This window comes from Vulpes vulpes, chromosome 10, assembly GCF_048418805.1.
Source record: "Vulpes vulpes isolate BD-2025 chromosome 10, VulVul3, whole genome shotgun sequence".
Lineage (NCBI taxonomy): Eukaryota > Metazoa > Chordata > Mammalia > Carnivora > Canidae > Vulpes > Vulpes vulpes.
In genome coordinates this window covers 10,792,705-10,818,610 of record NC_132789.1, presented here as the reverse complement: position 1 = coordinate 10,818,610, position 25,906 = coordinate 10,792,705, and the positions used below count along the sequence as shown (strand labels likewise).

At 53.0% G+C, this 25,906-nt stretch overlaps 1 protein-coding gene across 4 annotated transcripts; it reads left to right on the top strand.

The window, feature by feature from the left end:
• The first annotated feature begins 772 nt into the window (after positions 1-772).
• SLC8B1 (solute carrier family 8 member B1) lies at positions 773-25,740 on the top strand. Of its 4 annotated transcripts, none has more exons than XM_072722887.1 (17): positions 773-881; positions 1,206-1,333; positions 2,527-2,776; positions 8,460-8,612; positions 8,726-8,778; positions 8,908-8,966; positions 9,106-9,210; positions 9,295-9,462; positions 10,396-10,503; positions 11,596-11,649; positions 11,881-12,011; positions 14,373-14,514; positions 17,516-17,637; positions 19,699-19,852; positions 20,562-20,642; positions 22,218-22,282; positions 24,665-25,740. In XM_072722887.1, the coding sequence occupies exons 3-17, from the start codon at positions 2,609-2,611 to the stop codon at positions 24,860-24,862; spliced, it is 1,761 nt and encodes a 586-aa protein (XP_072578988.1). In that variant the 5' UTR covers positions 773-881; positions 1,206-1,333; positions 2,527-2,608; the 3' UTR covers positions 24,863-25,740. The 4 variants fall into 4 exon arrangements, with proteins under 4 accessions (XP_072578988.1, XP_072578987.1, XP_072578989.1 ...); XM_072722886.1 differs by having other exon boundaries at positions 818-1,055; XM_072722888.1 differs by lacking the exon at positions 24,665-25,740 and adding an exon at positions 24,446-24,651 and having other exon boundaries at positions 818-1,055.
• Positions 25,741-25,906: the final 166 nt, after the last annotated feature.

Below are 25,906 nucleotides of genomic sequence, written 5' to 3'. Positions count from 1 at the left end.
TGGAAAAGCCAAGTTGGCATCGGGGCAGGGAGCTCAGGGGGAGCAGGGGTGCAGCCGTGTGTAAGTGGCAGGGTGTTTAGGCCTTGGGGAGCCCTTCCCGGGCCCGGTCGGGAGTTCGGGTCGAAGAAAGAAAGGGGTGCGAGGGCCGAGGGCTGGAGGCTGAGTGGGGTCGCCGCCTGCAGCTGATGGGGAGCCGGGCGGCCCGGAGGGGACCTCAGCCGCAGGCCCAGCCCGCTGCCCTGCCCCCCGGCCCCCCGCAGGCGGGAACCGGGGACGGGGCGTGAGTGCAGCACGACTCCGCGTCTGCCCCTGCTGCCAGGTGCTTCTTTTAAGAGCGGAACCACTAAGGGGAGCGCTGACCCCATCAGCAAGTCGCGAACTCGAGGCGTTCCAGGGGGGCCAGGCCGACCGTCTGGGGGTGGGGCGGGACCCGCGGGACCCTCCGGGGACCTCCCCCAGCACCGGGGCTCGCCGCGCATCCCCAGACGCGTCGGGGCGCAAACCCCTAGTTCCATCCTCTAACGCTCCCTCTTCAGCCTCCTGCCGTCGTTACCCGCTAGGTTTTATCTCAGCTTCCGCTTGAGCTGCAAGAGCCGAACCGACAGGCACTGGAGTGCAAGAAAGTGGCTGGTGGGGAGGACACCACGGCCCCCGCGCCCCCCGCTCCCGGCCCCGGGGCCTCCCAGAGCCGCGCGGGAGCCTGTGCCTTTAAGGGAGGGGGCGGGGCCAGCCCGGCGGGGGCGGGGCCGGGGCAGGGCAGGGGCGGGGCCGGGGAAGTGCTCCGCGCTCCCGGTCCGCGGCGGCGGGGCGGGGGCCCGGGAAGGCCGCGAGGCTCGGCGCGGTCGAGGCGCGGAGCTGGCGGGTCCCAGGCCCGGCCCGAGGTAAGCGGAGGCTTCTCGCCCGCCAGGGCGCCGGGACTTCAACTGCTCAGCCTCCGCGGAGGATCGGGGCACAGCGCCCGGGCGCCCCGGGGTCGAGCACCTGCTCGGTGCAGCCGCAGGGAGCGCTGCCGCCCCAGCCTCCCGTCCGCGCCGCCTGCTCTGGCCGGGCGCTCGGTGAGTGCTCCCCTGTGGATGAGCACGGGGAACCGGCAGCCACCAGAGGGGGCACGTCCTCATCTCCAAGCTGGCGACACCTGAGGTGCAAGCATTTATCGAGCTCTTACTGTATGCCCCGACGGGCCAGCATTTGTCCCCATTTTGCAGACGCGGAATCAGAAGCTCAGAGAGGTGACGTGACCTCCCCAAGGCCGCACAGCTCCTGCGTGGCCCGGGCTGAAGTGGAAACCTGGTGCCAAGTTTCAGGAACCATCAAAAGAGGGAAAAGTTAACAGGTGAGAAAAGAGCCGTGGGACAGGCCTCTTCTGTTCCTCCATTTCTCTTCTCTTCCTCTGGGGCCTTCTCCACCCCCTCCTGCCCTCAGGTCATTGAGAAATAACTATGCAAAGAATTACAAAAAAAAAAAATAACGTTGTTTTCTGAACTTTGTGTCTGCTGATGGCAAAAACAAAATGTGCTCGTCCACAGCAGGTGGAAGAGCCCAAAGAACAAAATCGGTGTGCCAAGGACTTGGTTTTTTTTTTTTCCCTCCAGTTTGAGGTCTTTGGAAGGACTGGAGCTGGTTTTGCCCTGCCAGTGAGGGAAAAGGCAGACGCTAGAATCCAGCTCAGCTCTGCTGCTAACAGCCTGTGTGATTTTGAGCAACTCACTTCCTTCTAGACCTTGATTTCCCCATCAGAGGAGCTGCTGTTGGCTTTGTGACTTCCTTGCCCTGTGACTTTGGGCAGGTTAGGGAACTCCTCTGAGCCCAGCCCTGTCCTCTGTAAGACAGGCAGGTACAATGACACCTCCACGGTCGTCCTGAGGACTAGAGGAGAGATGTAAGGCACAATGGCTGAGCGAGGACATGGACCTGGCTCTGGGCCCAGGTTTGCTCATCTGTGAAATGGAAATAATAACAGTCCCTCCTCTTGGCCGGTTTCAGGAATTAAATGAGGTCATCTTGTGATAAGTGCTTAGCTCACTGTAAGACCCAGAATGGCATTGCTTAGTCGTCTCAAATTGGTGGCCCAAAGGCCAAGTCCACCCCCAGAAATATGTTTCAGTAGTTTTGAGGGCTTGCCAACTCCCCACCACTGCCCGCTTCTGGTATTTATTTCACTTAGCTGGCCCCCGGGAGCTGAAATCTCTGGAGTCCCAGGATTCATCCTTCCAGCCCGGATATTCCAGTCTCAGGCTAGGGGGTGGGTGTGGGTGGGAGAGGCCTGCATCTCCATGGAGACACTATCGGGTACTTAGGAAGGAGGGCATAACTAATCCGCAGGCTGAAGTGGGGGGGTGGCGGGGGGAGGGAGCCTGGGGCCCTCCACAGAGCCTCCATCGGGAATGTGGTTCTACACTTGGCTTTCCTTTGTAGGGTTGGGGTAGGGAGGGCAGTTTCCTCAACTGAAAAACTTTTCAGTCCCTTCCTGCACAGGCCTAGGCTCTTTGGTGACGCTGTCCCTCCTTGTCACCTCACTCTCTACAGGCCTCCGGAGCTACGGGTTGTTTGGAAGTGAAACACTGCAGAAGGGGAAGCAGAGAGTGAGGGCCGGCCTCCTTGGGGGCTGATGGCCAGCAGACAGCTGAATCTGCAGCGGGTACTGAGTTTGTTCTGTGTGCTGCTGATGGTGGAGACGGTGTCCGGGGCCAGGGGCTCACTTACAGAGGCCCACATCGGCCCCCAGTTTTCAGCCTCAGGTGTGAACCAGACACCCATGGATGATGTGAGCATCCAGGTAAGAAGAGGGCATCAGGTGCGGGTGTATTCATCCAATCAACAAATATTTCCTGAGCATCTACTATGTGCCAGGCACTGAGCTGAACCCTGGGGTCTACCAGGGAACAATATAAACAAAGATCCCTGCCTTCGTGGAGCTAACAGTCTTCTGGGGGGATGGAAGAAGCACAGTAATAAATTTCAGGTGGTAAAATGGTAAGTGTTTTTCCAATTACCTCTCTGGGTGGGAGCTGTGATGGGGAAGGTGTATTTCCAATGATTTCAGAGTCAGTGGTCACAGGTGGCTTCTGTGAAGAAGTGATCTCTGAGCCAAGCTCTGAATGGAAAAAGGAAAATCACTTATACAGACATCTGGAAAAAGAACATTCCAGGCAAGTTTGCTAGTCTGTCTCCAGGAGAGACTAACAAGTGCAAAGACCCTGAGGCAGCAGCAAGCTTAGTATGCCCCTGGAGCAGTGAGGAGGCCAGAATGGCTAGAACAAGGTGAATGAGGGAGAGAATGTTAAGAGATGAGGAGATGGGGATGAAGAGGTAATTGGTGGTCAGATTACAAAAGGCTTATAGGCTGAGACTAGGAGATGATGTTTGTTTACAATAGTTGGGGGCCGTGGAGGGCTTTGAGCAGAGGGATGTCAAAATCTGATTTATCTCTTCAAAGGAGCTCTCTGGCTTCTCTAGGGAGAATGAATTGAGAGGAGCAAGGGTGGCCGCAGGGAGACCAGTGGGGGGCTTTTGCAGTTATCTAGGTGAGTGGTGGTGGTTGGGGATAGGAAGGGATTGGAGGGATTTAAGATAAATATTGGTGGCACAATGAGCGACAGGTATTGATGGGTTAGACAGAAGGGCATGGTGGTAGAGTAGAAGAGAGATTTTGGGGAGATTGGGGGGTGGATAGTGGTGCTGTTGACTTGGATGTATGGAGGGAGGAAGAGTGGGACCATCTTGGTGAGGGGCAGGAAGTCTTCCTCCCAAGGCAGAGAGGGGATAGATCACTGAAACAGGCCGTGGGAACTTGAATCATGCCATTCTGATGTCTGTAAGCAGAGGACAGGTCACAGTGAAGCCTGAGTTAAAGACTGAAGGCAGGGGACTGCTCACTATGACCTTCTGGAGTCCCTTCCACCTGCAAGGGCCTGGAGATCCTTCCAGTCCCCATTCCCAGGAGAATGGAATAACAGGCTCCACCTCCCACCCCCCACTTGACCTGAAGGGCTGAGTGTTTGGTGCCCATGCCAACTTTGTGGGGCTGCAAAGTACCTTCCTGCCTACCTTCAGAGGCTGGTGAACAGGTCATTATACCCATTTTATAGAAGAGAAAGTGGTTTGTGGTTACTGTGGTCATAAAATTCACTGCAACCTCTCCAAGGAGAGGGGCATGCTCCTCGGGGCAGGAAGACTGCAGTAGTCTGTGGCTTGTGCCAGATAATCTCTGAGTTATTGAGCACTTAGGCCAGCGCTGTGTCAAGCTCAACAAATTCTCCCCTAAACCTCCAGAGATGGGTCTAAACATCTCTGTGCTGTAGATCAGGGTGCTAAGGTTTAGGGAGGGGAAGCTGGCCAGAGCCAGGAGAGGGCCAAATATTTCCCTGGGTGTCCTTAGTGACTCAGGGAAGAGGATGAGAATGGAACAGGGAAGAGCTGAAAAGTCACCCACCCCAGACTCAGAGCAGTGCCATGTAACTACACCACCCAGGGCAGAGAGCTGGGGACAGGTGGTGGTGGGCCTTGGCAGGGGTGGTGGTGGGGTGGGCATGACCCCCTCAGGATGGGTGCAGGGAGGATGCAGAGGCATGTGATCCTGGAGGCTGACTGGGGGACCTGCCTTGCTAGCTCACGCTGCTGTCAGGGAGATGGAGACAAGCTGGGGTGGGAGTGTCTCCCTGCATCCATCCTGGCTGACCCTGAGGATGGGGAGGATGGAAGGAGAACAGGCAGGAAGAGGCTACCCTTGCCGAGTTGGGCTGTTTCCCCAGGAGCTTCAACTAGGAACTTTCAGGCAGAGCTGAGTTTGAGGGGTGGGCTATGTGCCCTTGGGCAAGTCACTTTGCCTCTCTGTGCCTCAGTTTTCTAATCTGTTAAGTGGACAGAATTGTGCCGACCTCCGGGGCCTGTCATGAAGACTGAGTGAGACGGTGCCCAACACAGTGTGTGGCAAAACACTTATGAGGACCTCCTGTGTGCCAGGCCCTGGGCAAGACTTTGGCAGGAGAGGTAGACACTAAACAAGTCTATGATCCTACAAATAACTGGAGATTTCAAAACACATAAGTACTTGGAAGGAGAGGACCTGGGGTGGTGAGAATTTATAACTGGGGGATCTACCAGTAGGCTGGAGGTGGTTAGGGAAGACTTCCTAGAGGAAGCATCTGGAACTGAGGATTGGAGGATGAACATGGATTAATGAGGACAAAGATGGAATGGGGTACTGGGCCGAAGGGACGGCAGGGGCCATAAGTTCAGCAGGCTCGGTGTTGTATCGGCAGAGAGCCAGGGGGCAGGATTGGGGTGATGGCCAGAGAGTTCAGAGTCCAGTAATCTCTTGGTGGGAGTTCAGAGAGGGCTGAAGGGTGTGGAGCCCCACGATTTGACAGTTATTTCTCTTTAAATTATGGTGAAATATACATAACATAAAATTCACTGTCTGTGAACTTTTTCTGTGTGCTGTTCGGTGGCATTAGCACGTTCACACTGTCATGCGGCCGTCCCCGCGATCCACGTCCAGAACTCTTCCATCCTGCAAAACTGAGATTCCATTAAATGAGAACTCCCCATGTCCTCCTCCCCCCACCCCTGCTTTCTGCTTCAGGTCTCCAGGAGTTTGACTAGTCCAGGTACCTCCTATCAATAGAGCTAATGGGTGTTTGTGTTTTGGTGACTGGCTTATTGCACTGAGCATAGTGTTCTCTATTATGGGTGCCCAGAAGGTTCATCCGTGTAGCACGTGTGGGAACTCCCTTCCCTAAAGGCTGAGTAATGGTCTGCCGTATGGATATGCCACATCTTGTTCATCCATTCATCATCCCTCAGGGACATTCCAGTGGCTTCTGATCCTTTTGGCTGTTGTGAACATGGGCATGCACATTTTCTCTCTGAGACCTGGCTTTCTGTTCTTTTTGGTATATACCCAGAAGCGGATTTACTAGATCATAGGATAATTCTACTTTTTCCCACTGTTACTGAGAAGGAATGGACATCCAGCACTCTGCAAGTGTAAGGCCTACAACACAATGAGTCAACTTACATATGTTTTTTTTTTTTTTTTTTTAACTTACATATGTTGTAAAACGGTGATAATAAGCCTGGTTAATATATCTCATCTCATATAGATATTTTATTTACTTTTTGTTTATTTTTTAAGATTTTATTTATTTGTTTATGGGAGACACAGAGAGGGAGAGGCAGAGACACAGACAGAGGAAGAAGCAGGCTCCTTGCAGGAAGCCGGATGCGGGGCTCAATCCCAGGACCCTGTCATGAAGCTGAAGACAGGCACTCAACCACTGAGCCACCCAGGTGCCCCGATATTTTTTTTTAAAAAAAGGAGAAAAATTTTTCCCCTCATGATAAGAACTCTTACGATATATTGTCCTAACAGCTTTCATACCTACCAGACAGCAGCTCTAACTGGTCACCGTGCTGTGCATTACATCCCTGTACTGGTAACTCTCTTCAATTTTGGGGGGGAATCACCGTGTTTTTTTTTTTCCCACAGCCCCGCACCACTTGGCATTCCCACCAGCAGTGCACAGGGGCTCTGATTCCTCCCCATCCCGGCCAATACTTGCTATTTTCTGGCTTTGTTTGCTTTATATAGTAGCTATCCTAATGGCGTGAGGTGGTATTTACAAAGTGCTTAACAGAAAGTTTGAGAAGGGGGAGGGACCTCCCTTGCAATGCTTAAGCAAATGCATGACATGACGATGGATAAATATCCATTATATAGAGCGCTGCTTCGACAAGTCAATAAGAAGAAGCAAACATGCCAAGAGAAGAGGCTGGCAGGTCGAAGGAATACAGATGGCCATCAGCACAGGAGAAGGGCGCTGACAAGTAACCAGGGACTTGCAGTTGAACAGTGAGGAGATTCCTACCACCTCGGCCTGGACAAGGCTTAGTGGCAGGTGCAGGTGCGAGTGTGTGTAAGTGAGGCTTGAGGGAGTGTATTTTGGCAGAACCCATCAAATGTCTAAGCTACTTGTCCTTTAGCAAGAGGGATGGGTCCAGCCCATATCTTTTGGATGCTACCATTTTGGTGGGTTTCTGTTGACTTCTCGTTGCCAGCATCTTTTTCCAGAACTGCCCATAAGCATGGTAGGCAGGAAGTGCTGGGGGATCGGCATCTCCCTCCTCAGCATCCTCACCTGATGTCCGATAGGAGTCGGTGTATAAATACCACAGCTCCCTTGCCCCTGGGATTACTAGCCCTGGGAGGGCTGTCCCATTCTGGCCTCACTGGCCTTCCTCCTCCCATGGCCCCATTGTGATGCTTGTATTTCATACACTTCCCAAATATGTACTTACTCATAAATTCTTGTTTCTGGGGGAACCCAGACTATGATGCACTCTGACTCAGTACTTTTACTTCTGGAATTCTCCTTTTCAAAATATCCTCACATGCACTCAGAGAGTCATGTGAAAGGATGTTTGTTGCTGGGAATACTAAAAAATCAGAGGCGATATGCCCACCCCTGGGGAAATGTTACCCTTCCCCCCTGGCTGCCTGTCATGTGTCATTCAGAGCATGAAATGTTCCCCTGATGTTTAAAGGAGTCTACAGGAGGGATGCCTGGGTGGCTCAGTGATTGAGCATCTGCCTTTGGCTCAGGGCATGATCCTGGGGTCCTGGGATCAAGTCCCACACTGGGGTCCCCACGGGAAGCCCGCTTCTCCCTTTGCCTATGTCTCTGCCTCTCTCTGTGTCTCCCATGAATAAATAAATAAAATCTTAAAAAAAAAAAAAAAAGACTCTACAGGGAGTCCACAAGGAGTGTGATGGTTAAGGACAGGGTTCTAGAACCTCAAACCAATTGGATTCCAACCCTGTCTACCACTGAGGGGACCCAGGACATGACCTTAGTCTCTTTATCTGTGTAGGGGGTGTGATAATAGTCTCTTCCTTGCAAGACTGTGAGATTAATTGAGATAACATTTTAAGGTCCTGGCACTGTGCCTGACATATAGAAATTACTCATAATGCTTTGACTTTTATCACCTTCTTCATCATTACATGTACCAATATATTAATAGATGGCATATAGGTGAAGTGGTAAAAGGGAATTGTAGAAACAAGAGATTTGAGGTGGATCCATTTCTGTAAAACAAAACCAACTGTGTAATAGGTTGTATATACAAGGTCGTTATGCCCGTACAGGGCCCTGGAAACTGATTGTGGTAGGAATTTTGGACAGAGGTGGAATTATGGGGGGTAGGGATGAGAAAGGGAAATTTAGAAATCTTTATATATTGTTTGGTTTTTGTTTTGGGAAACAAAGACGTATTCATGAATTACTTGTGTAAACAAGTTTATTAAAAAAAATTAAAGTGCACAGTTGACACTTGGAGGGTGTTGGGGGTGCTTAGGGGTCGGGCTGAAGGAGGTGGTCTTCAGCTACTTACAAGGTCCTGGTCCAGCTGCCCTCAGGGTGTTGACCCCTGACGCCCCCCTCCATCCCTTCCTGCAGTGTCGTGAGGTGTGCAGCCTGAATGTCTCTGACCGTTGTGACTTCGTCCGGACCACCCCTGACTGCCACAGCGAAGGGGGTTACCTGAATTACCTCGAAGGCATCTTCTGCATCTTCCCACCTCACCTCCTCCCTCTGGCCATCACACTCTATGTGAGGCCCTGGCCCAGGGGTTAGGGGTTGAATGGGGCTGGTGGCCCAAGTTGGACCTAACAGTTCCCTTCCCGCTCTGCACCCCCTCACCCCTCACCCCCTACCCCCCACAGGCTTTCTGGCTGTCTTACCTGTTTCTGATTCTGGGAGTCACCGCGGCAAAGTTGTGAGTGTGGCCTTGGGCTCACATCCGGCTTGTAGATGGGAACAGAGTCCCCGGGAGGCTGGCATTCGGGTGACCCCGGTTTAGGGGAAGGATGGCCGTGAAGGCACACGGTTTGCTTTTCCTCCGTAGCTTCTGCCCTAACTTGTCTGCCATCTCCACCACGCTCAGGCTCTCCCACAATGTGGCAGTATCCTTTAGTCCTGGGCCTGGGCCCTGGAGGCCGGAGGGCGGCGGGAGGGGTGGCTGGAGACGGGGTGGCGACTCGTGGCCCCGGAAAGGTCGGGCCGGGGCCCCTGCTCTGTGTCCCCTTGACATGCTCCCCCCATGGCGTCACCTTCCTGGCGTTTGGGAACGGCGCCCCTGACATCTTCAGCGCCCTGGTGGCTTTCTCGGATCCGCGCACAGCCGGCCTGGCCTTTGGGGCGCTGTTTGGTAAGAGCGGGGGGCAGCAGGAGCAGGCGGTGGGGCAGCGGGAGTGGCCACGGGGCGGGCTGAGCTCGGCGTCTCGTCATCCAGGTGCTGGTGTGCTGGTTACCACCGTGGTGGCCGGTGGCATCGCCATCCTGCGCCCCTTCACCGCCGCCTCCAGGCCCTTTCTCAGAGACATCATTTTCTACATGGTAGCCGTGTTCCTGACCTTCACCGCGCTCTACCTCGGCAGGGTCACGCTGGCATGGGCCCTGGGTGAGCAGCCACAGGGTTAGGCAGGGTCATCCCGGGGCTGGCAGGTGGAAGGCCGGGGGGCGGGGTGGGGAGGACACGGGCAGGTGGCCAGCAGGACAGAGTCACTTTTGGTTCCAAGTGAGGGAAACACTACTCAAAGCTGGCTTGAGCCAAAAAGGGGAACATATGGTTGAGATAACCAAAAGGGTAGGGTTTTGGAGACTGGGGTGATGCTCTGGATTTTCAAAATGTCACATTTTAACAAGCAGTGTAGCCCGGTTGCTGACTGTGGCTAGCAGGGTCCCTGCAGTGTACACTCTCCACTCGTGATCCATGGATAGAGGCACAGTTCACAGAGGGTTATGGAAACCACCGAGGGACACTGGGATGCAGGGATGTCCAGGGATCCGCCGGGGACCAGCAACAGTAGGAGCCCTGAGAGGCAGGGGGATGGTGGCCAGAGCGTAGCGAGGACAGGAGGCTTAGACCTAGTGCCGCCAAGCACAGGTGACAGTCACAGAGGATCCCAGGTTCTGCCTGGGACAGGGCCCCACACCAGGGAGGCAGCCTGGAGAAAGTACCACAGACTGTCTCTTGCTGCCTTCTGATTTGTCATCAGGCCCCTTTGAGCCAAACCCAGTGTAGCCAGAGCTCAGGGCACAGAGCGGGACACCAACCGTTAGCACCTGAAAAGGGTCCTGGAGGCCCCTGTCTGTGCCAGGTATTACCTCTTTGATTGCCAGATTATGGGGAGCAGGAAGGGAAGACAGGCCAAGGAGAAGCAGGGTAGTGGGCGTGGGGGGGGCGCTCTAGGAAATGGCCAGTTACCTACTGGTACTGGGCTAGGCCAACACAGACCACCACCACCAGGCACCAGCAATAGAACTGACAGTGCTTGTTCTCTGGGGCTGTGCCAGGACGCCACTTGGTGACGGCTTGCACCCTTGTCTGCAGGTTACCTAGGCTTGTACGTGTTTTATGTGCTCACTGTGGTTCTCTGCACCTGGATCTACCGATGGCAGCGGAGGAGATCCCTGGTCTACTCCATGCCAGGTACTCCAGGTAAGGGTCTGAACTGAGCTCCCAAGGGAGGCCAGTGGGGACTGGCACCCTCTGCGCCCTTCACTACTCCCTTACGTCTCTGGAGGCCAACGTCATTGTCCATCTCCTCTTTGTGCTTTTTCTGCTTGTTTTACGAGGGTCCTACCTGCATACTTTTGTTTGTGCTGATTTCACTTTCATCCTCAGTTTGTCCGGTTTCACCGGCTCTTCCTCCTCCATGCTCTTTCCAGGGCAACATGATCCCCCTTCCCCCGGGTTTGAGCCCAAATGCCTCCATATACACCAGTATGTGTACACACGAACACACATGCCTACATAGCACACACACATACAAATACATGTGTGCACAAATAGGTGCAGGCACATACCTACACGACACAGACATACAGATATACCCATGCAGAAATATATATACGTACATACCACACACATACGCAAATCCATATACAACACACGTACGAACATACACAGTTGACCCGTGAACAACATGCAGGTGCCAGTGACTCCCCCTACAGGAAGTCTGCTGTGATTTTTCCTCTCCTCCCCTCTGTCAACTGACCCTTCAGGGTTCAGCACAGATCACGCCTGTGCTGTCTTCTAGACCCATCGTAGCCCATCAGGATGGAGGAAAAGGAGAAATGAGTCCTGGAGAGGGGCCTAAAGTCACACAAAGGCAGGATGGGGACTAGTAATGAAAAGGACTGTTTTCCTTTTAGGCCCCTCTTTGCTGGGCTCAGGCTGAGGAATTCTGAGAAAAGTTTCAGACTGAAAAAGAAAAATACGATGGGGTCCAAATTCTGAAAAGTACAAAATGGAAGTCAGCAAATGTTTGAATTGTGTCTTCAAATACGCTTGTTAAATTTGGCTTTGTAGCTACATCATCACATCCGAAGATGTTTTTTGAGTTAGACTCTCTCACTCAATAAGAATCCTGAGCATTCCTGGGGATTGCTGAGAAATGCAAGGTCTGGAGGGCCCAGACACTTGCACCCTGAGAGCAGCCCTGGCCCTGAGGGGTCCTGCCCTGGCCTGGTGGTGAGGAGGGTCTAGGCCCCTTAGCTGGCTCGTGTCACACACCCCTCTCTTCTACAGAAATGCTCTCAGATTCTGAGGAGGAGCCAGTGTCTTCCAACAGCTATGACTACAGTGAGTCTGGACTCTGCCCAGCGAGGGTGGGGGCACCAGGGCAGGGCTGGGGGCACGGAGTGGGGAGATGGGATCCATGAAAGCAGCCTCACCTCCTATTGCACAACAGTTGAGCCAGACCCTGGGCTGTTCCTTCTTCCAGAGGGTTGGCAGGATTTGGGGGAGCAGAGAGGGTCTCCTGGAGGCTGAGCCTGCCCTGGACACGTGTCCCTCTCTCCCTTGTACTCCCAGGTGAAGAGTACCGGCCGCTGCTCTTCTACCAGGAGACTACGGCTCAGCTCCTGGCCCAGGCCCTCAACCCCCTGGATTACAGGAAGTGGAGGAACAAGCCGGTGTCCTGGAGGGTCCTCAAGGTGTTCAAGGTAGGAGGGGGGACCCTGGAGCCAGGCTCAGGGTTCTGTGACAGCAGCAGGACAGTGGCCACTCAACCATCTCCAGCTCAGTGAGAGGAGAGGGGCCAGGGTCTGCTGAGACCCTCTCAGAATAGATGACCTGGGACTTGATAGGGAAATAGAATTATAGTTTGGCTGATGGCCTGCCCTGCCCCCCATGGAGGAAGGATTGCATCTGGGACAGAGAGAGAGAGAGAGGAAGGAACCCCTCCTGACTTGGTGAGGGGGGCCCTGGGGCTGGGATGAGGGAGTAGGTCAAGGGGAGTTCAAATGAGGACAAGATTGGATTGTTCTGACCATTTGCTGCTTTCCTGGGCTGAAGTTCCCTGAGGATTAGATCCTAGTGGGGTGCCCAGGCCAGTTTATAGAAGGCACAGCTGTAGCTGCCTTCCACCACCCAGAACAAAAGAGGCAGGGGTCTCACCTCACAGCCCTTATCTCCTCCTGGACGTAACTGGAAGTGACCAACATGAATAGGTTTTAGGCTTCCTCAGTCAGAGAGGGGGGCAAATAATGGAACTATATTTGTACTCCACACTGGCTCTGGCAGCATGATGACCTTGGGCCTCTCTGAGCCTCAGTCTCCTCCACTATGAAATGCGGAGAATGATAGTGCCTTCCTTCTGGTGTGGTCGTATTTATAAGTTGTTGAGGCAACAATGCTGTGTAACAAACAACCCCCCAAATCGCCCTGATGTACAAGTGACAGTATTTTCTCTCGTTTGTCTGGAGGGACTGTACTCCATTCAGGCTGTGTTTGGAGGCTCAGTTCTGCCCAATATCTCATTCTGAGGTCACTGGGTACTTGAGGGTGTGCCCTTGTCTTGGCACAAGAGGCCAAAGCAAACTTCACAAGCACATTTTAAGTCTCTACTCCTATCGCACTCCCCAACCGCCCACTGGCTGGAGCTAGTCACCTGGCCTCATCAGTGAGGCAGGAAAATATATTCTGCAGACTCTAATCACTTGACAGAGTATGTGGGCGTTTAACTCTGTTGCAGGAAGGAATTGAAGAATTGTGAACAGTAGCAGGCCTCTCACAGTCACTGTGACAATTTAATAAAAACTAATGTGTGAAAGGCCGAGTACGATGCCAAACAGCCATGCCTCATTTCATTGCACTTGGCTTTACTAAGCTTCGCAGACTCTGCGTCTTTTACAGATTGAAGGTTTGTGGTCACCCTGCACTAAGCAGGTCCACTGGCACCACTTTTCCAAAAGCATTTGCTTATGCCATGTCCCCGTGTTACATTCTGGTGTTTCCTGCAATATTTCAAACTTTTTGCTACTACTATATTGGTCGTGGTGATCTGGGATCGGTGATTACATACACCTTGCTGGAAGCTCAGATGATGGTTAGCCTGTTTTAGCAATAAAGTATTTTTTAATTAAGGAATGCACATTTTTTGAGACACCATGCTACACACTTACTAGACGGTGTCATGTAAATGTAACTTGTATATGCACTGGGAAACCACAAAATTCATTTGACTCGCTTTATTGCGACATGCACTTTACTGAGGTGGTTTGGAGGTGAACCCATGATGTCTCGGAGGCTTGCATGTAGTGAGGGCTCCATCCATGTTATTGTTAATTTAGTTATTGGCTGGGACCACAAGGTGTGGAGTCCATCGGAGCCGGCCTTGTATTCCAGCTTCATGTCCCTTTCTGTGTGTCTTTGGAAATATTCCTTACCCTCTCTGAGCCTCGCTTTCTTTTTCCAGAAGGTGAGGAAAATAATAGTTCCTATGCACGGGGTTGTGTGGTCAGGATTGGTGGATGAAGTGCCTTGGTCAGCTGAGTAATGGCCCCGCAAAGATGTCCATGTCCTGATCCCCTGAAATGTGACTATGTTACCTTCATGGCAAAAGGGATTTGCAGGTGTGATGAGGGTCTAGAGATGCAGAGCGTCTCCTGGATTATCCGGGTGGGCCTGATGTCATCACAAGGGTCCTTATAGGGAAAGACAGGGGGCAGGGGGGCAGAGTCCGAGGAGATGTGATCCCAGAAGCCCAGCTGGGAGTGACTGGGGGCTACGAGCCAGGAGTGCAGGTGGCCCTGGAAGCTGGAACAGGAGCGTGGCCCTGCCAACCCCTCAGTGTTGGGACGCTGTTCCCCAGAGCTCTAAGGGAATACATTTGTGCTGCGGAAGGCACTGGTTTGGGCTTGTGTTCCAGCAGTAGGAGGTGACTACTTCCGGCGCTTGGCCTGGGCCTGCCCAGAGCCCGTGCCTCAGCCACAAGAGCCACATTCTTGCATAACTGAGCTCAGGGTGCCTCCAGCCTGGCGCACCTCCCTGGTGACACCCTCCCGCCTTGGCACACTTGACAGCTGCCCGTGGAGTTTCTGCTGCTGCTCACCATCCCCGTCGTGGATCCCGACAAGGAGGATGGGAACTGGAAGCGGCCCCTCAACTGCCTGCACCTGGTGATCAGCCCGCTGGTCTTGGCCCTAACCCTGCAGTCGGGGGCCTGTGAGTATCCCCTCCCCCAGGCTAGCCCACCTTCCTCCTCCTCCCCGCATTCCAGAATTTTCTTCTCAACCACACCTGGGCCCAGGGCTAGAGGCAGAATCCTGGGCAAACAGCAGGCGCTGAATATATGCTTGTGCCGCTTGGGCCGTAAGGGACACCAGCCGCCCACGCTCCAGTGGCCCAGCGCCACTGGCTGCAGATGGAGGCTGTGCACGGCTGGCCCTTGGACCAAGTCTAGCCTCTGCTCCGTCGCCTGCGTTAGTGTTTGCAGATTCCACATCAGAGGGCAGGTCTGGCCTTCTCAAGATCCGGGCCACGTTCCTGAGGCAGGATCGGCTGGAGCTGAGAAGGGCGCCCTGATGTAGTGGGGGTGCCCACTGTGGGCATCAGGGCAGCCCCCTCCCTTGCCTATTGGAGCGCCTGGCTGGGGGATTGGAGGTTGTTCTGTTGGTTCCAGGCTGTCTCTGCCCTTTCTGACGTGCTCTGGCTCAAGAAATGCCCAGCGTTGCCAGGCGTCTTCCAGTTCCTGCTGCTTTGCCTCTTCCTGTTGTCTATCTTTATTTTTTTTTATTTTTTTGTTGTTGTCTATCTTTAATATCTCATGCTGCTGTTCCTCTCTGTCTCCTGAGCACCACCTGGAGGTAGAGGAGGTAGAGGAAGTAGGGCATTGGTGGCAAATGCATGGCTGGGCACGCCGTTTTTTGCTGTAACAAGGTCAGCAAACTCCCTGTGGGTCCCCTCCCAGATTTATGGGGCAGGCGGGACACTCTGAGAGAGCCCACCAGGGCTCCAGTGACCCCAGAGCCGAGAAGGGTGCCCCCTTAGGGGTGCCAGCTGTCTGGTTCGTGTGGCTTTCATTCCCCCGGGCAGGGGCACTGCCGGGGACTCACTTTCATCTCTGTGACTTCTTAAAAGAGTGGACTCCCAAGCATCAGTCATTCACGAGCCATCTTCTTGATTTTTCTCCCATCATATACTATTCTATTTGACATTTTTCTCAAATCTGCTGTTTTTAAACTTAAATTTATTGAAAAGGAAACTATCACACCTGCACCGATAGGAAATTGGCTTCATTGCCAATACATTCAAGGTAACTACAAAGATAAATTCAATAAAAATAAAAATAACGCATCTGAGCCAGGAGCCCTTGCTCCGTAGGGCGTGTAGCAGGTGTTAGAGACGTTACAGACCTATTAGCACCAATGGAGACTCTGAAGGAGAAATCGCTCGCCTGAGATGGGATTCTGACGTGGTAGCATCTTGTCCACGTTCAGCACCATCTGATAATAACGGGTCCACACTGGGGAGGTACTGGTTCAGGCTAAAGCATTTGTGACCCCCTTCTGGGCTGAGCCTAAGCAGAGCCTCCCAGCCTCCTCCCTCTCTAGGAGACCCCCAAGGCCATCTTTCTAAAGTGCTGCTTTTCCTATGGTGTGGTCACTTCTCCACTCAAAGACCTCCATGGCTCCCCGGTGCCTCTTGGTGCAAGTCCACACCCACCAGCCATCCTTAAGGCAGCCTCATCATCCTCTAGTCTCTTCTGCTTGGTTCCTTCCCACCCAGCTCTCCCCTCTTCCCCTGCAGCCCTTGTTACCCTCTCTCTGCTTATGCCTCATTGTACATCCTCAGTACTTGAAGAAGCCCTTCCCGACCACCCCACACTCCAGCCACTTCCTAAAATTCCCCCAGGCGTGGCAAAAACAGAGAAAGGGCCCACGCTCGGGTGTCAGGTTCCAAAGCTAGTGCCACTGGTCAGAAATGTGTTCAGTGAAAATTGCCTCCTGCGATTCACACAATGTGTGGTGGACACGACTTTGTGTATCAGCTCCCTCATGTAATTCTTATGGCAGCTGACATTGGACAGCCAATGAGCTAGACTGGAAAAGAATAAGAGGAAAGTCTTGATAAAGTGTCTGGGATGTCCAAACCATCCATTGCCTTTGAGACCAGTACTGATTCCCTAGTGTTGAAAAGGGTTGTGTGGAGAATTCTGGACCATATTGCCTGCCTGCAGGGTTTTCAGGTTTTGATATTAAGCCTCTGGAACTTTCATAACTTTTTTTTTTTAAAGATTTATTCACTGTGGCACCTGGGTGGCTCAGTTGGTTAAGCATCTGCCTTCAGTTTAGGTCATGATCCCAGGGTCCTGGAATCAAGTGCCATGTCAGGCTTCCTGCTCAGCAGAGACAAAGTCTGCTTCTTCCTTTCCGTCTTCCTCTGTGTGCTTGTTTGCTCTGTCTCTCAAATAAATAAATAAGTCTTAAAAAAATAAAGATTTATTCATTTATTATTTTGGGGGTGGAGGGGCAGAGGGAGAGGGAAAGAGAAATGTCAAGCAGACTCCCTGCTGAGCATGGAGCCCAATGCAGGACTTGATCCCACGACCCTGAGATCACGACTTGAGCTGAAATCAAGAGTCAAATGCTTAGCTGACTGAGCCACGTGGGTGCCCCCAGAACTTTTATAACTTTTAATGGGTTGGTTTGTGGAGTGGACTTACCAAGAGAGCAGGTGCTGGGCTCCAGGACCAGGGGGTAAGGGTTGGGTTTGGCTGTACAGCTCATTTAGCTAAGTGATGCCCATCCATTGGCCATGCCTGGCTGGAGGGTGCTGCCTTGAAGCTCAGTTCGAAGAAGCGTCACTATGATGGTTGATTAGTGATGTCTGCCATGGGCCTGGGAGGGAACAGTGGTGGTGAGTGGGCTTAGCATTCCCATCCTACCTTCATGGCAGAAGGCTGGGGAGAGTCTATCGTCTGCCTTCTTTCCAATATGGCTAGCTTCTGGGCAAGGGCTCTGACTTTAATTTCCCTGTCCTTCTGAAGTGTCTGGGATAGCTCTGGGGACACTGTATGTCCAAACAATTGAGTATAAGTGAGCTTTGTCCCCGGGTCTCTCCACCAGGCCCTCCCACCCATCCTGGGGAAAGGGTGCGTCCTCTGGGAGCTGGGGCCAAGCTGAGGCGGTGCCAAGTCCCAGCTCCCTTTCTTGCCTCTCTGCAGATGGTGTCTATGAGATAGGTGGCCTCGTTCCGGTCTGGGCCGTGGTGGTGATTGTGGGCACAGTCGTGGCTGCCGTGACCTTTTTCGCCACCTCCAACAGCGAGCCTCCCAGGTTTCACTGGGTAAGAATCCTTAGCACTCCAAGGTGGGGCTGAGGGGCACTGGAATCTCCCAGGAGGATGTCCGGTTCGTGCCCCTGGGGCAGCCAGGCCAGTAATCACTGTCCATGATGACGGGTCTTTAAATTCACTTTGAGTAGTTTTGTAACTGTTCGAGGTTCTCTCTCTCTCTTTTTGGTAACAGCTTTTATTTTATTGAGATGTCATTCACATACCATACAATTTGCCTATGTAAAGTATGGGATTCGGTGGTTTTTATTATATTCACAGAGTTGTGCAACAATCACCACTATCAGCTTTAGAGCCTTTCAACACCAAAAAAGAAACCCCATGCCCATTCACAGTTGCTCCCCTCGCACCTTCCCCCCCACCCCTGGCCACCGCCAGTCTGCTCTCCAGGTCTGTGAAGTTGCCTGTTGGTGACCTTTTCATATAAATGGGATATGATATGTGGTTTTTTGCAACTTTGCATCATGTTTTCAAGGTCCTTGCATATGCACTGGGCAGGGATTAGCGAGTCCCTCCTTTTCATGGCTGACTACCATCCACTGTACGGATGCGGCACGTTTTATCTGTTCATCATTGGTGGACACGGGTTGTTTCTACTCCAGGGATGTTACAAGGAAGACAGCTGTGACATTTGTGTAAAAATTCGTGTCTGGAAAGAGGCTTTGCTTCTCTTGGTGTATTCCTGGGTGAAGCTGCGGGGTCAGACTTAGGTTTCTCTTTTTGAGGAACGGCCAGCTTCTTTTCTGCTGCCCTCTCGAGGAAGCTTTCTTTCTTTCTTTCTTTTCTTTCTTTTCTTTCTTTTCTTTCTTTTCTTTCTTTTCTTTCTTTTCTTTCTTTTCTTTCTTTTCTTTCTTTTCTTTCTTTCTTCCTTTCTTCCTTTCTTCCTTTCTTCCTTCCTTCCTTCCTTCCTTCCTTCCTTCCTTTCTTTCTTCCTTTCTTCCTTTCTTCCTTTCTTTCTTCTTCCTTTCTTTCTTTCTTCTTCCTTTCTTCCTTTCTTTTCTTCCTTTCTTTTCTTCCTTTCTTTCTTCCTTTCTTCCTTTCCTTTTTTCTCACAGAGAGAGAGAAGCAGAGACATAGGTAGAGGGAGAAGCAGGCTCCCTGCAGGGAGCCTGATGTGGGACTTGAGCCCAGGATCACATGCTGAGCCGAAGGCAGATGCTCAACCACTGAGCCATCCAGGTGTCCAACACCTGTGTTTCTAACAGCCAGGTTCCAGGGATGGAACGGTCTGGTGTTTGCAGGTTTGTTTTTTTTTTCCATTTTCTCCACCCTGCAGCACTCTGAGGAACTTTTAGGCAGTTTGTTCAGATTTTACATATTTATTGACTTATTTGAGAGAGAGAGAGAGGAGAGAACACAGGGCGAATAGCAGAGGGAGAAGCAGATATGCAGTTTGTTCAGAATTTACTCTTGAAAGTTCAACTAAAATGTTCATTTTTTACTATTTATTGATAAAAACTCGTAGCTTTCATCTTGAGAAACTGAGTGTGTCAACCCAAAGGAGGTCAAATTTTCAACAAATTGGTGATTTAGAGAAGTTCAGCTGGTGTTTTTACTGGTTTTTGAAGTCTTGGCACACACTCCAAGATGGATGTCCCTTGAGAACCTAATGCTGAGTGAAAGAGGCCGGTCACAAAAGACCACGTGTTGTGTGAGGCCGCATCTGTGACGCGTCTAGGACAGGTGAATCCATACAGACAGGAAGCAGAGGGGTAGTGGCCTGGGCCTGGAGGAAGGTTGGGTGGGATGGGGAGTCTCTGCTCCTGGGGATGCAGTTTCTTTCTATGGTCATGGGACAGCATTTGGTCCCTAGACTGGAAGCTGAAGAGAGCTATGTCGAGCTCTTTAATACTGACATTTAATACTAACATTTCATTGAGCAGTTAGGATGTGTTCCCTGAACCTATTAACTCATTTATGTTCATGGCAATCTCAGAGGGTAGGTACTGTGATCAGCCCAATTTACTGATGAGGAATGGAGACCGTGTCCCTGTTGGGGACCATATCCCTTTTGGGGACTGGCCTTGGTCCCATCAGCACCAATTCTCTCCCCAGCTCTTTGCCTTCCTGGGCTTCCTGACCAGCGCCCTGTGGATCAACGCTGCCGCCACAGAGGTGGTGAACATCTTGCGGTCCCTGGGAGTGGTCTTCAGGCTGAGCAACACTGTCCTGGGGCTCACTCTGCTGGCCTGGGGGAACAGCATAGGAGGTGACTCGGGGTCCGGTGGGGCTCTGGGATGAGTGCAGCCACATTCCCGCTCTTTGCTCCCCTACCCAGAGCACATGTGCACAGGCCCACTGTTGTTTTGGAATGACCATCACTGGGTATCGCGGTGAGATGGCCTGGATCGTACCCTGGCCAGGGGACTACAGAAGCCCCAGCCTTTCCCCCAGTCTCTAATGTGTGGACACGTGGCTCCCCAGAGTTCAGGCAGGACATGGAGCCCATTGCAGCCAACCATGCTGAATGTGTACATGGGTGTGTGACATACACAGGCATTCACACATGCGTACATATCCCCTTCTCTAACTATAGCTGCCAGGTTGGGTTGGCTAAGTTGTGCACTGCACAAGAGCATCCAAACAGGGAGTCAGGGGGCTAAAATCTAGCTCTCCTTCCACTCACCTTTCTGGGCACCTTTTCTGAATTTGTATAAAGTTGCTGTGCATGCTAGCAGTAATGGTAGGTCACACCCAGAGTTGCCCCTGGTGGGAAAAAATGGGGTAAAAAGCATCCAGGAGGGAATTGTACCATGGGATGCTGTGGCCACAGCACACAGCTAGCTAGTGCAAGGCCCAGATGGGCATTCATCGGTTTTTGTTGACTGAATGACTGTGGGTAACAATAAGGGGTGAATGACCAAGGACGGCCGGGGGGAGCCACTCTCCATTCAAGGCCATCTCTCGTTTCCACACAGATGCCTTCTCAGACTTCACGCTGGCCCGCCAGGGGTACCCACGGATGGCATTCTCTGCCTGTTTCGGCGGCATCATCTTGAGTATCCTTTGTGGGGCTGCCCTCCCCTTGGCACTGGTGGCACAGGCTCCAGCGTTGTTCTCTGTGGCCCACTCCCGGGATTGGCTCTTGCTCTAACACCTGGAGCAGGTTATACAGCTGCGGGGGTGTCAGCTTCCTCATCTGTAAGATGGGTGCGGAGAGGACTGACCTCAGATGGGTTGTCATAAGGACTGACCGAGGTGACAGAAATGTGAGGCACCTGGCAAGCACTCAGTGGGTGGCAGTGGCATTTTCAGTAGATGCCCCATGCTGAGCTTTTGTGTGCCCTACGGGATGCCCGCCTCCTCTTGCTTAGAGACATCATGGTCCCTCAATGTTAGGGGTTGGCAAGCCTGTTCTCAGAGGGCCAGAGAGTAAATATTTTATTTTTTTTAATTTTTTATTTATTTATGATAGTCACAGAGAGAGAGAGAGAGAGGCAGAGACACAGGCAGAGGGAGAAACAGGCTCCATGCACCGGGAGCCTGACGTGGGATTCGATCCCGGGTCTCCAGGATCGCGCCCTGGGTCAAAGGCAGACGCCAAACCGCTGCGCCACCCAGGGATCCCTAGAGAGAGAGAGTAAATATTTTAGACGTTGTGGGCCACACCAACCTCTTCTGCAACTGCTGGACTCTGCGGTTATAGCGTGAGAACAGCCATAGGCAGTACAGAAATGAATGGACGTGGCTCTGTTCCAATAAAGCTTTATTTAAAAAAGCAGACAGTGGGCCAGATGGGCCTGCAGACTGTAACTTGCCACCTGCCCTGGTCTCTATAGAAAAGACAAGGACAAGCAAGCAGCCTGAGGCTCTGAAAGGAGATGGTCTTGGGTTCCAGTTCTGGCACCACCATGTGCCATCTGTGTGACCTTGGGACTTCGCACACATCTTACTCTCTGCACCCCAACAATCTCGGTAAATTCAGAACAAGTTGGGATGAAGATCGATGGTGGGGTAAGGCACCCAGGACGGTGCCTGGCACAGGATGTGTGCCCAACAAACGGTGGGTGTTGCTGGTTGTGAATTAAAGTAATATTCCTTGAAAGCACTTGGAGTCCAGCTCTCCCCTGGCTCCACACGAAAGGGCCTGTGGGGTGAGCCTGGTGCCAAGCGGTGGCTGCGTGGCACGGTGGCGGGGACCGTGAGGTGAGCCTGTGTTTGTAACTCCCCCGCTGGATGGGGCTTTCCTGGGCCCACTGTACCCACTGGGACCTGCTCCTGATCCCTCAGGTTGGGGCCAGAAGGAACAAGCCCCACCTGGAGCAGAGTCCCCCAAACAACACCTAGAGATGGCCTTGACCTCTGCTCTGCCACCAGTCCCCCAAGCGACCATGGGTGGCCACAGGGAAGCCAAGTGCTTACCAGGTAGCCAGCACTTCTGTGGCCTCATTCCCTCCTTCCAGACTCAGTCCAAAATGCACACGAGACACTCGTTAAAGGGCTGACACTGGGAGGGCTCTCTTCAGAGAGGGTGTCTTGAGGGTGAGGGTGCGTAGAATATAAGGCAGCCTGATACGCATGTGGTTGGGGTTGCCGGGGTGTCATTCCAGCAAACTTCCTGAGCTGGGCCACAGATATCCTGGTGGGCGTGGGGCTGGGTTGCCTGCTCCAGATCTCCAGGAGCCACACGGACGTGAAGGTGAGCGGCCAGACACTTGTGCTGGGGCCCCTTCTAATGTGGACCCCCCAGGTGGGGGACTTCACATCTCAGCAGGCATCTGCTTGCTGGGGAGGGGCCTTGTCTGAATTTGGGAAGAGCCTGATTGGTAGAATGTTTTAAAAATATCTTGCATACAGGGTTGAAAAAAACGTGCTGCTTACAAGTTCACAGGGTAACTGGGATGTGGCTCTGGGGAAGGGGCAGGAGGGCTCTGGATTCAGGTACTGGTCCCATCACTCAAGTCTCTTGCTGTGTGACTGTGGGTGAGTTAGGGCATCTCTGGGCCTCAGTCTCCTTGCCCATGAAGTGGAGGTGATGGTCTCCCCCCCAAGCTTCCTGGGGAGCAAGCAGGAGGTGAGGGCCGGGCCAAACATCTTATCCCAGCACTGCCCACGGAGGGCAGACTGAGAGAGGAAACTAAGGCAGCCATAGCAGGTGGGAGCCTGGCAGGTTTGGAGAAGGTTCTGAGACTCATCAAGTGGGGGTTGTCACATTTCCAGGATGCCCCAGGATTTCCTAGGGGAGCATGAGACCTTGGTCCCAGGAATTCAGGAGGTAGGGGGCTGGAAATTTGCATTTTAAAATAAGTTTAAAATAAGTAGATAGGTGGCTTGAGAAAGCCTGTTCTAACAAGGTTGAAAACCCTAAGACCTGCAGGGGCCAGGAGGGTAACCAAACCACCTGGGGGACTCAGGTGGGCTGCACGTGGCCAGATACTCCAGATTTTCTAGAGAAGAAATCAGGAGTCCTAGGGGAACTTTTGCTCGCCTCAAATATTGCACAGGGTGACACCCATTGGACCCACCGGCCGCCAGTTTGCATTGCACATCTGGCGTCTCTGTTCTGAAGCACTCGATTCAGAGACCAAAGGAGAGGGAGAGATTGTGATGGGGAGGGGTATGGTTTGCAGCCCCTCGCCCCCACCCTGTGAGAGCACTTGGGGTCTTGTGAGGCGACGTTAATGGGACCGGTCACCCACTCTCTGGGCTTCCACTGTCTCAGCTCAGCCAGTGACGCCTCTTGTGGCCTGCTTGTCACTAGCTGGCAGCAGGGCCAGCCTTTGGTGGTGGCCACACCCACAAGCAAATGGCTGCTTACTGACTGCTTGGGAAGTCGTCTTTTTTTTTTTTTTTTTTAAGGTTTTATTTATTCATGAGAGGCAGAGAGAGAGGCAAAGGGCAAAGCAGGCTTCCTGTGGGGAGCCCCGTGCAGGACTCAATCCCAGGACCCTGGGACCTGACCCGCAGGCAGCCGCTCAACCACTGAACCACCCAGTGCTCCGAGAAAGTTTGCTTTTCTTTTCTTTAAATAGACGATCTTTTTTTCTTGAGGTGGGGAGGGGCCGAGGGAGAAAGATAATCTTAAGCAAAGGCTCAATCTCACAACCCTGAGATCTTGACCTGAGCTAAAATCAAGAGTCAAGAGTCTGTCCCACCAACGGAGCCACCCAGGTGCCCTGGAAAGTTTGCTTTCCTAAAAGGTAAACACCATCTGCAAATTTTGTTTATACTCTTCCTGGGTTTAATAGGTTACTTTCTTGATCAATTCCCAGGGAGTTCCAGATAATGAGGCTTTAGGGTTGGCTCCCGGAGGGGCCTATTTCTTCCTTTCTCTTGCTCCTTCTGGAGTGTGTGTGTGTGTGTGTCCGCCTTTGTACTGAGTTTAGGAAATGGTCCCCCTGTTAATGAAGTAGGACACAAGGCATCAGGCAAGGTCACCATGGAAGGTCTTCAGGGAAAGTCACCACGGAAGGATGGCCACAGGGCTGTGCTGGGTGGAGGACGCAGCTTGCTCTTAAACACTGCCTGGTGTGGGCTTCCGTTCCTGGTTCAGAGTTGGTGTGCAGATCTGGATGTGCGCAGCCGTCACTGTGTGGGGAGGCAGGATAGGGTATGGTCAAGAGCTTGGACGTCGGTTTGGGCTCTGTCACGCACTCGTGATTGTTTGCTCGTCCACGCATTGGGGGTAATAGTGCCCCCCTCGCGGGGGGGGGGGGTGGGAAGGTGAGAGGCTGGCTGGTGCAGGTCAAACACCCGGCACGGTGGCCAGTGTCCATTCTTCCGTGGATGCTAGACAGACGTTAAGTCTGGAAGGAAGAGAAGTGGGAAGAGGACAATTTCACTTCTTTTTGCTCTTCTGTAGGGGGGAGAAGTGTGCAGCATCTGCATGGAACATGTACATGTAACGGACGGTCTCAGTTTCCTAGGGCTGCTATGACAGATGACCTCAAGCTAGGTCGCTCAAAGCATGAAACTTCAAGGTGGGACGTGGCCAGAAGGCCCAATAGTCCTGCACTGGCCCCTGCGGGGGCGACCATCAGGTGGCTGCAGTGACCCGGCCTCTCCCTCTGTTCCCCCACAGCTGGAGCCAGATGGACTGTTGGTGTGGGTCTTGGCGGGCGCCCTGGGCCTCAGCCTCGTCTGCTCCCTGGTCTCGGTCCCCCTGCAGTGCTTCCAGCTGAACAAAGTCTACGGCTTCTGCCTGCTTCTCTTCTACAGCAGCTTCCTCGTGGTGGCCCTGCTGACCGAATTTGGGGTGATTCACTTGAAAAGTGTGTGAGTGACGCCACGTGTCTGGGGCCGCCTAGTGGCCGGGAGATGTCACTGCAGGTGGCCGGAAGGAGGCGCGGCCCCGAGGGGCTGTGAACGGGGTGGCTCCTGGGGTGCTGCCACCGCCCTGTGCTCAGAGAATTTCTGGAACATCAGAGACCGGGCTGCGCCGTGGCCGTCCTTGGACTATCTGTGGGGCTTCTCAGAGGCCGAGTGCCTTCCCCACCGGTGTGGCCAGACCCGCGCGGTGTTCTAGGGCCTGTAGTCACGTCCTGCTGCCTTCCTGCATCCTCTCCTCAGGGCTCAAACTGCTGCCAAACCCCGCTTAGGGTGTCAGGGCAATTCCGATGGTGGGCGGGACACCATGGGCCGAGATATAGAGCTGCACCGTCCGGCGGAAATAGAACACGAGACACATACCCAACTTTGAACCTTCTAGTCACGTTAATAAAAGCCAAAAAACAGGTACTGTATCATACACATTATTCAGTGGCTCCAAATATTAGCACAGGGCCCTGGCCCCATCGTGGCCACCGTATTGGACGGCACAGCTCTAGACTCTGCTTCTAGAACTGTCTGCTGGCTGTTGGCAAGCTCCTCCGTGCCCTGAACCTTGGGTTTCCTCAGCTGTGAAACGAGTCCGTTCGACTGTGCTCTGTGCCTACCTCAGGGGGAGCCCGGGGCTGGGGTTCCAATGGCTGGAAGCTCCGGGGAAGACGGAGTGACTGCTTGCCGGTGCCTTCCTGCTGTCACTAGCTCCGGACCTGCCTTTTCAAGAAGCGACTCTTCAGTTTGCCCGACTGCCTTACGCCAGCAGCAGCAAAAGGATTCAACTGTCTTTTTTTCCAGTGCAAAAATTATTAAATATTTCAAGTGTCCAAAGCAGCACACCCATCTTTTACTGCTTCTTCCTTACCTGGGCCAGGTGATGTGTGTTTGGTTCCAAGGCCAAAAGGCTCTTGGGCCTGATGTATCTGAGCTCTGAGGCAGGTCTAGGTGTGGGGCGGAGGTGGGGCCAGGAACAACCATGGATGGGACATCTCCCCTTTCCCCA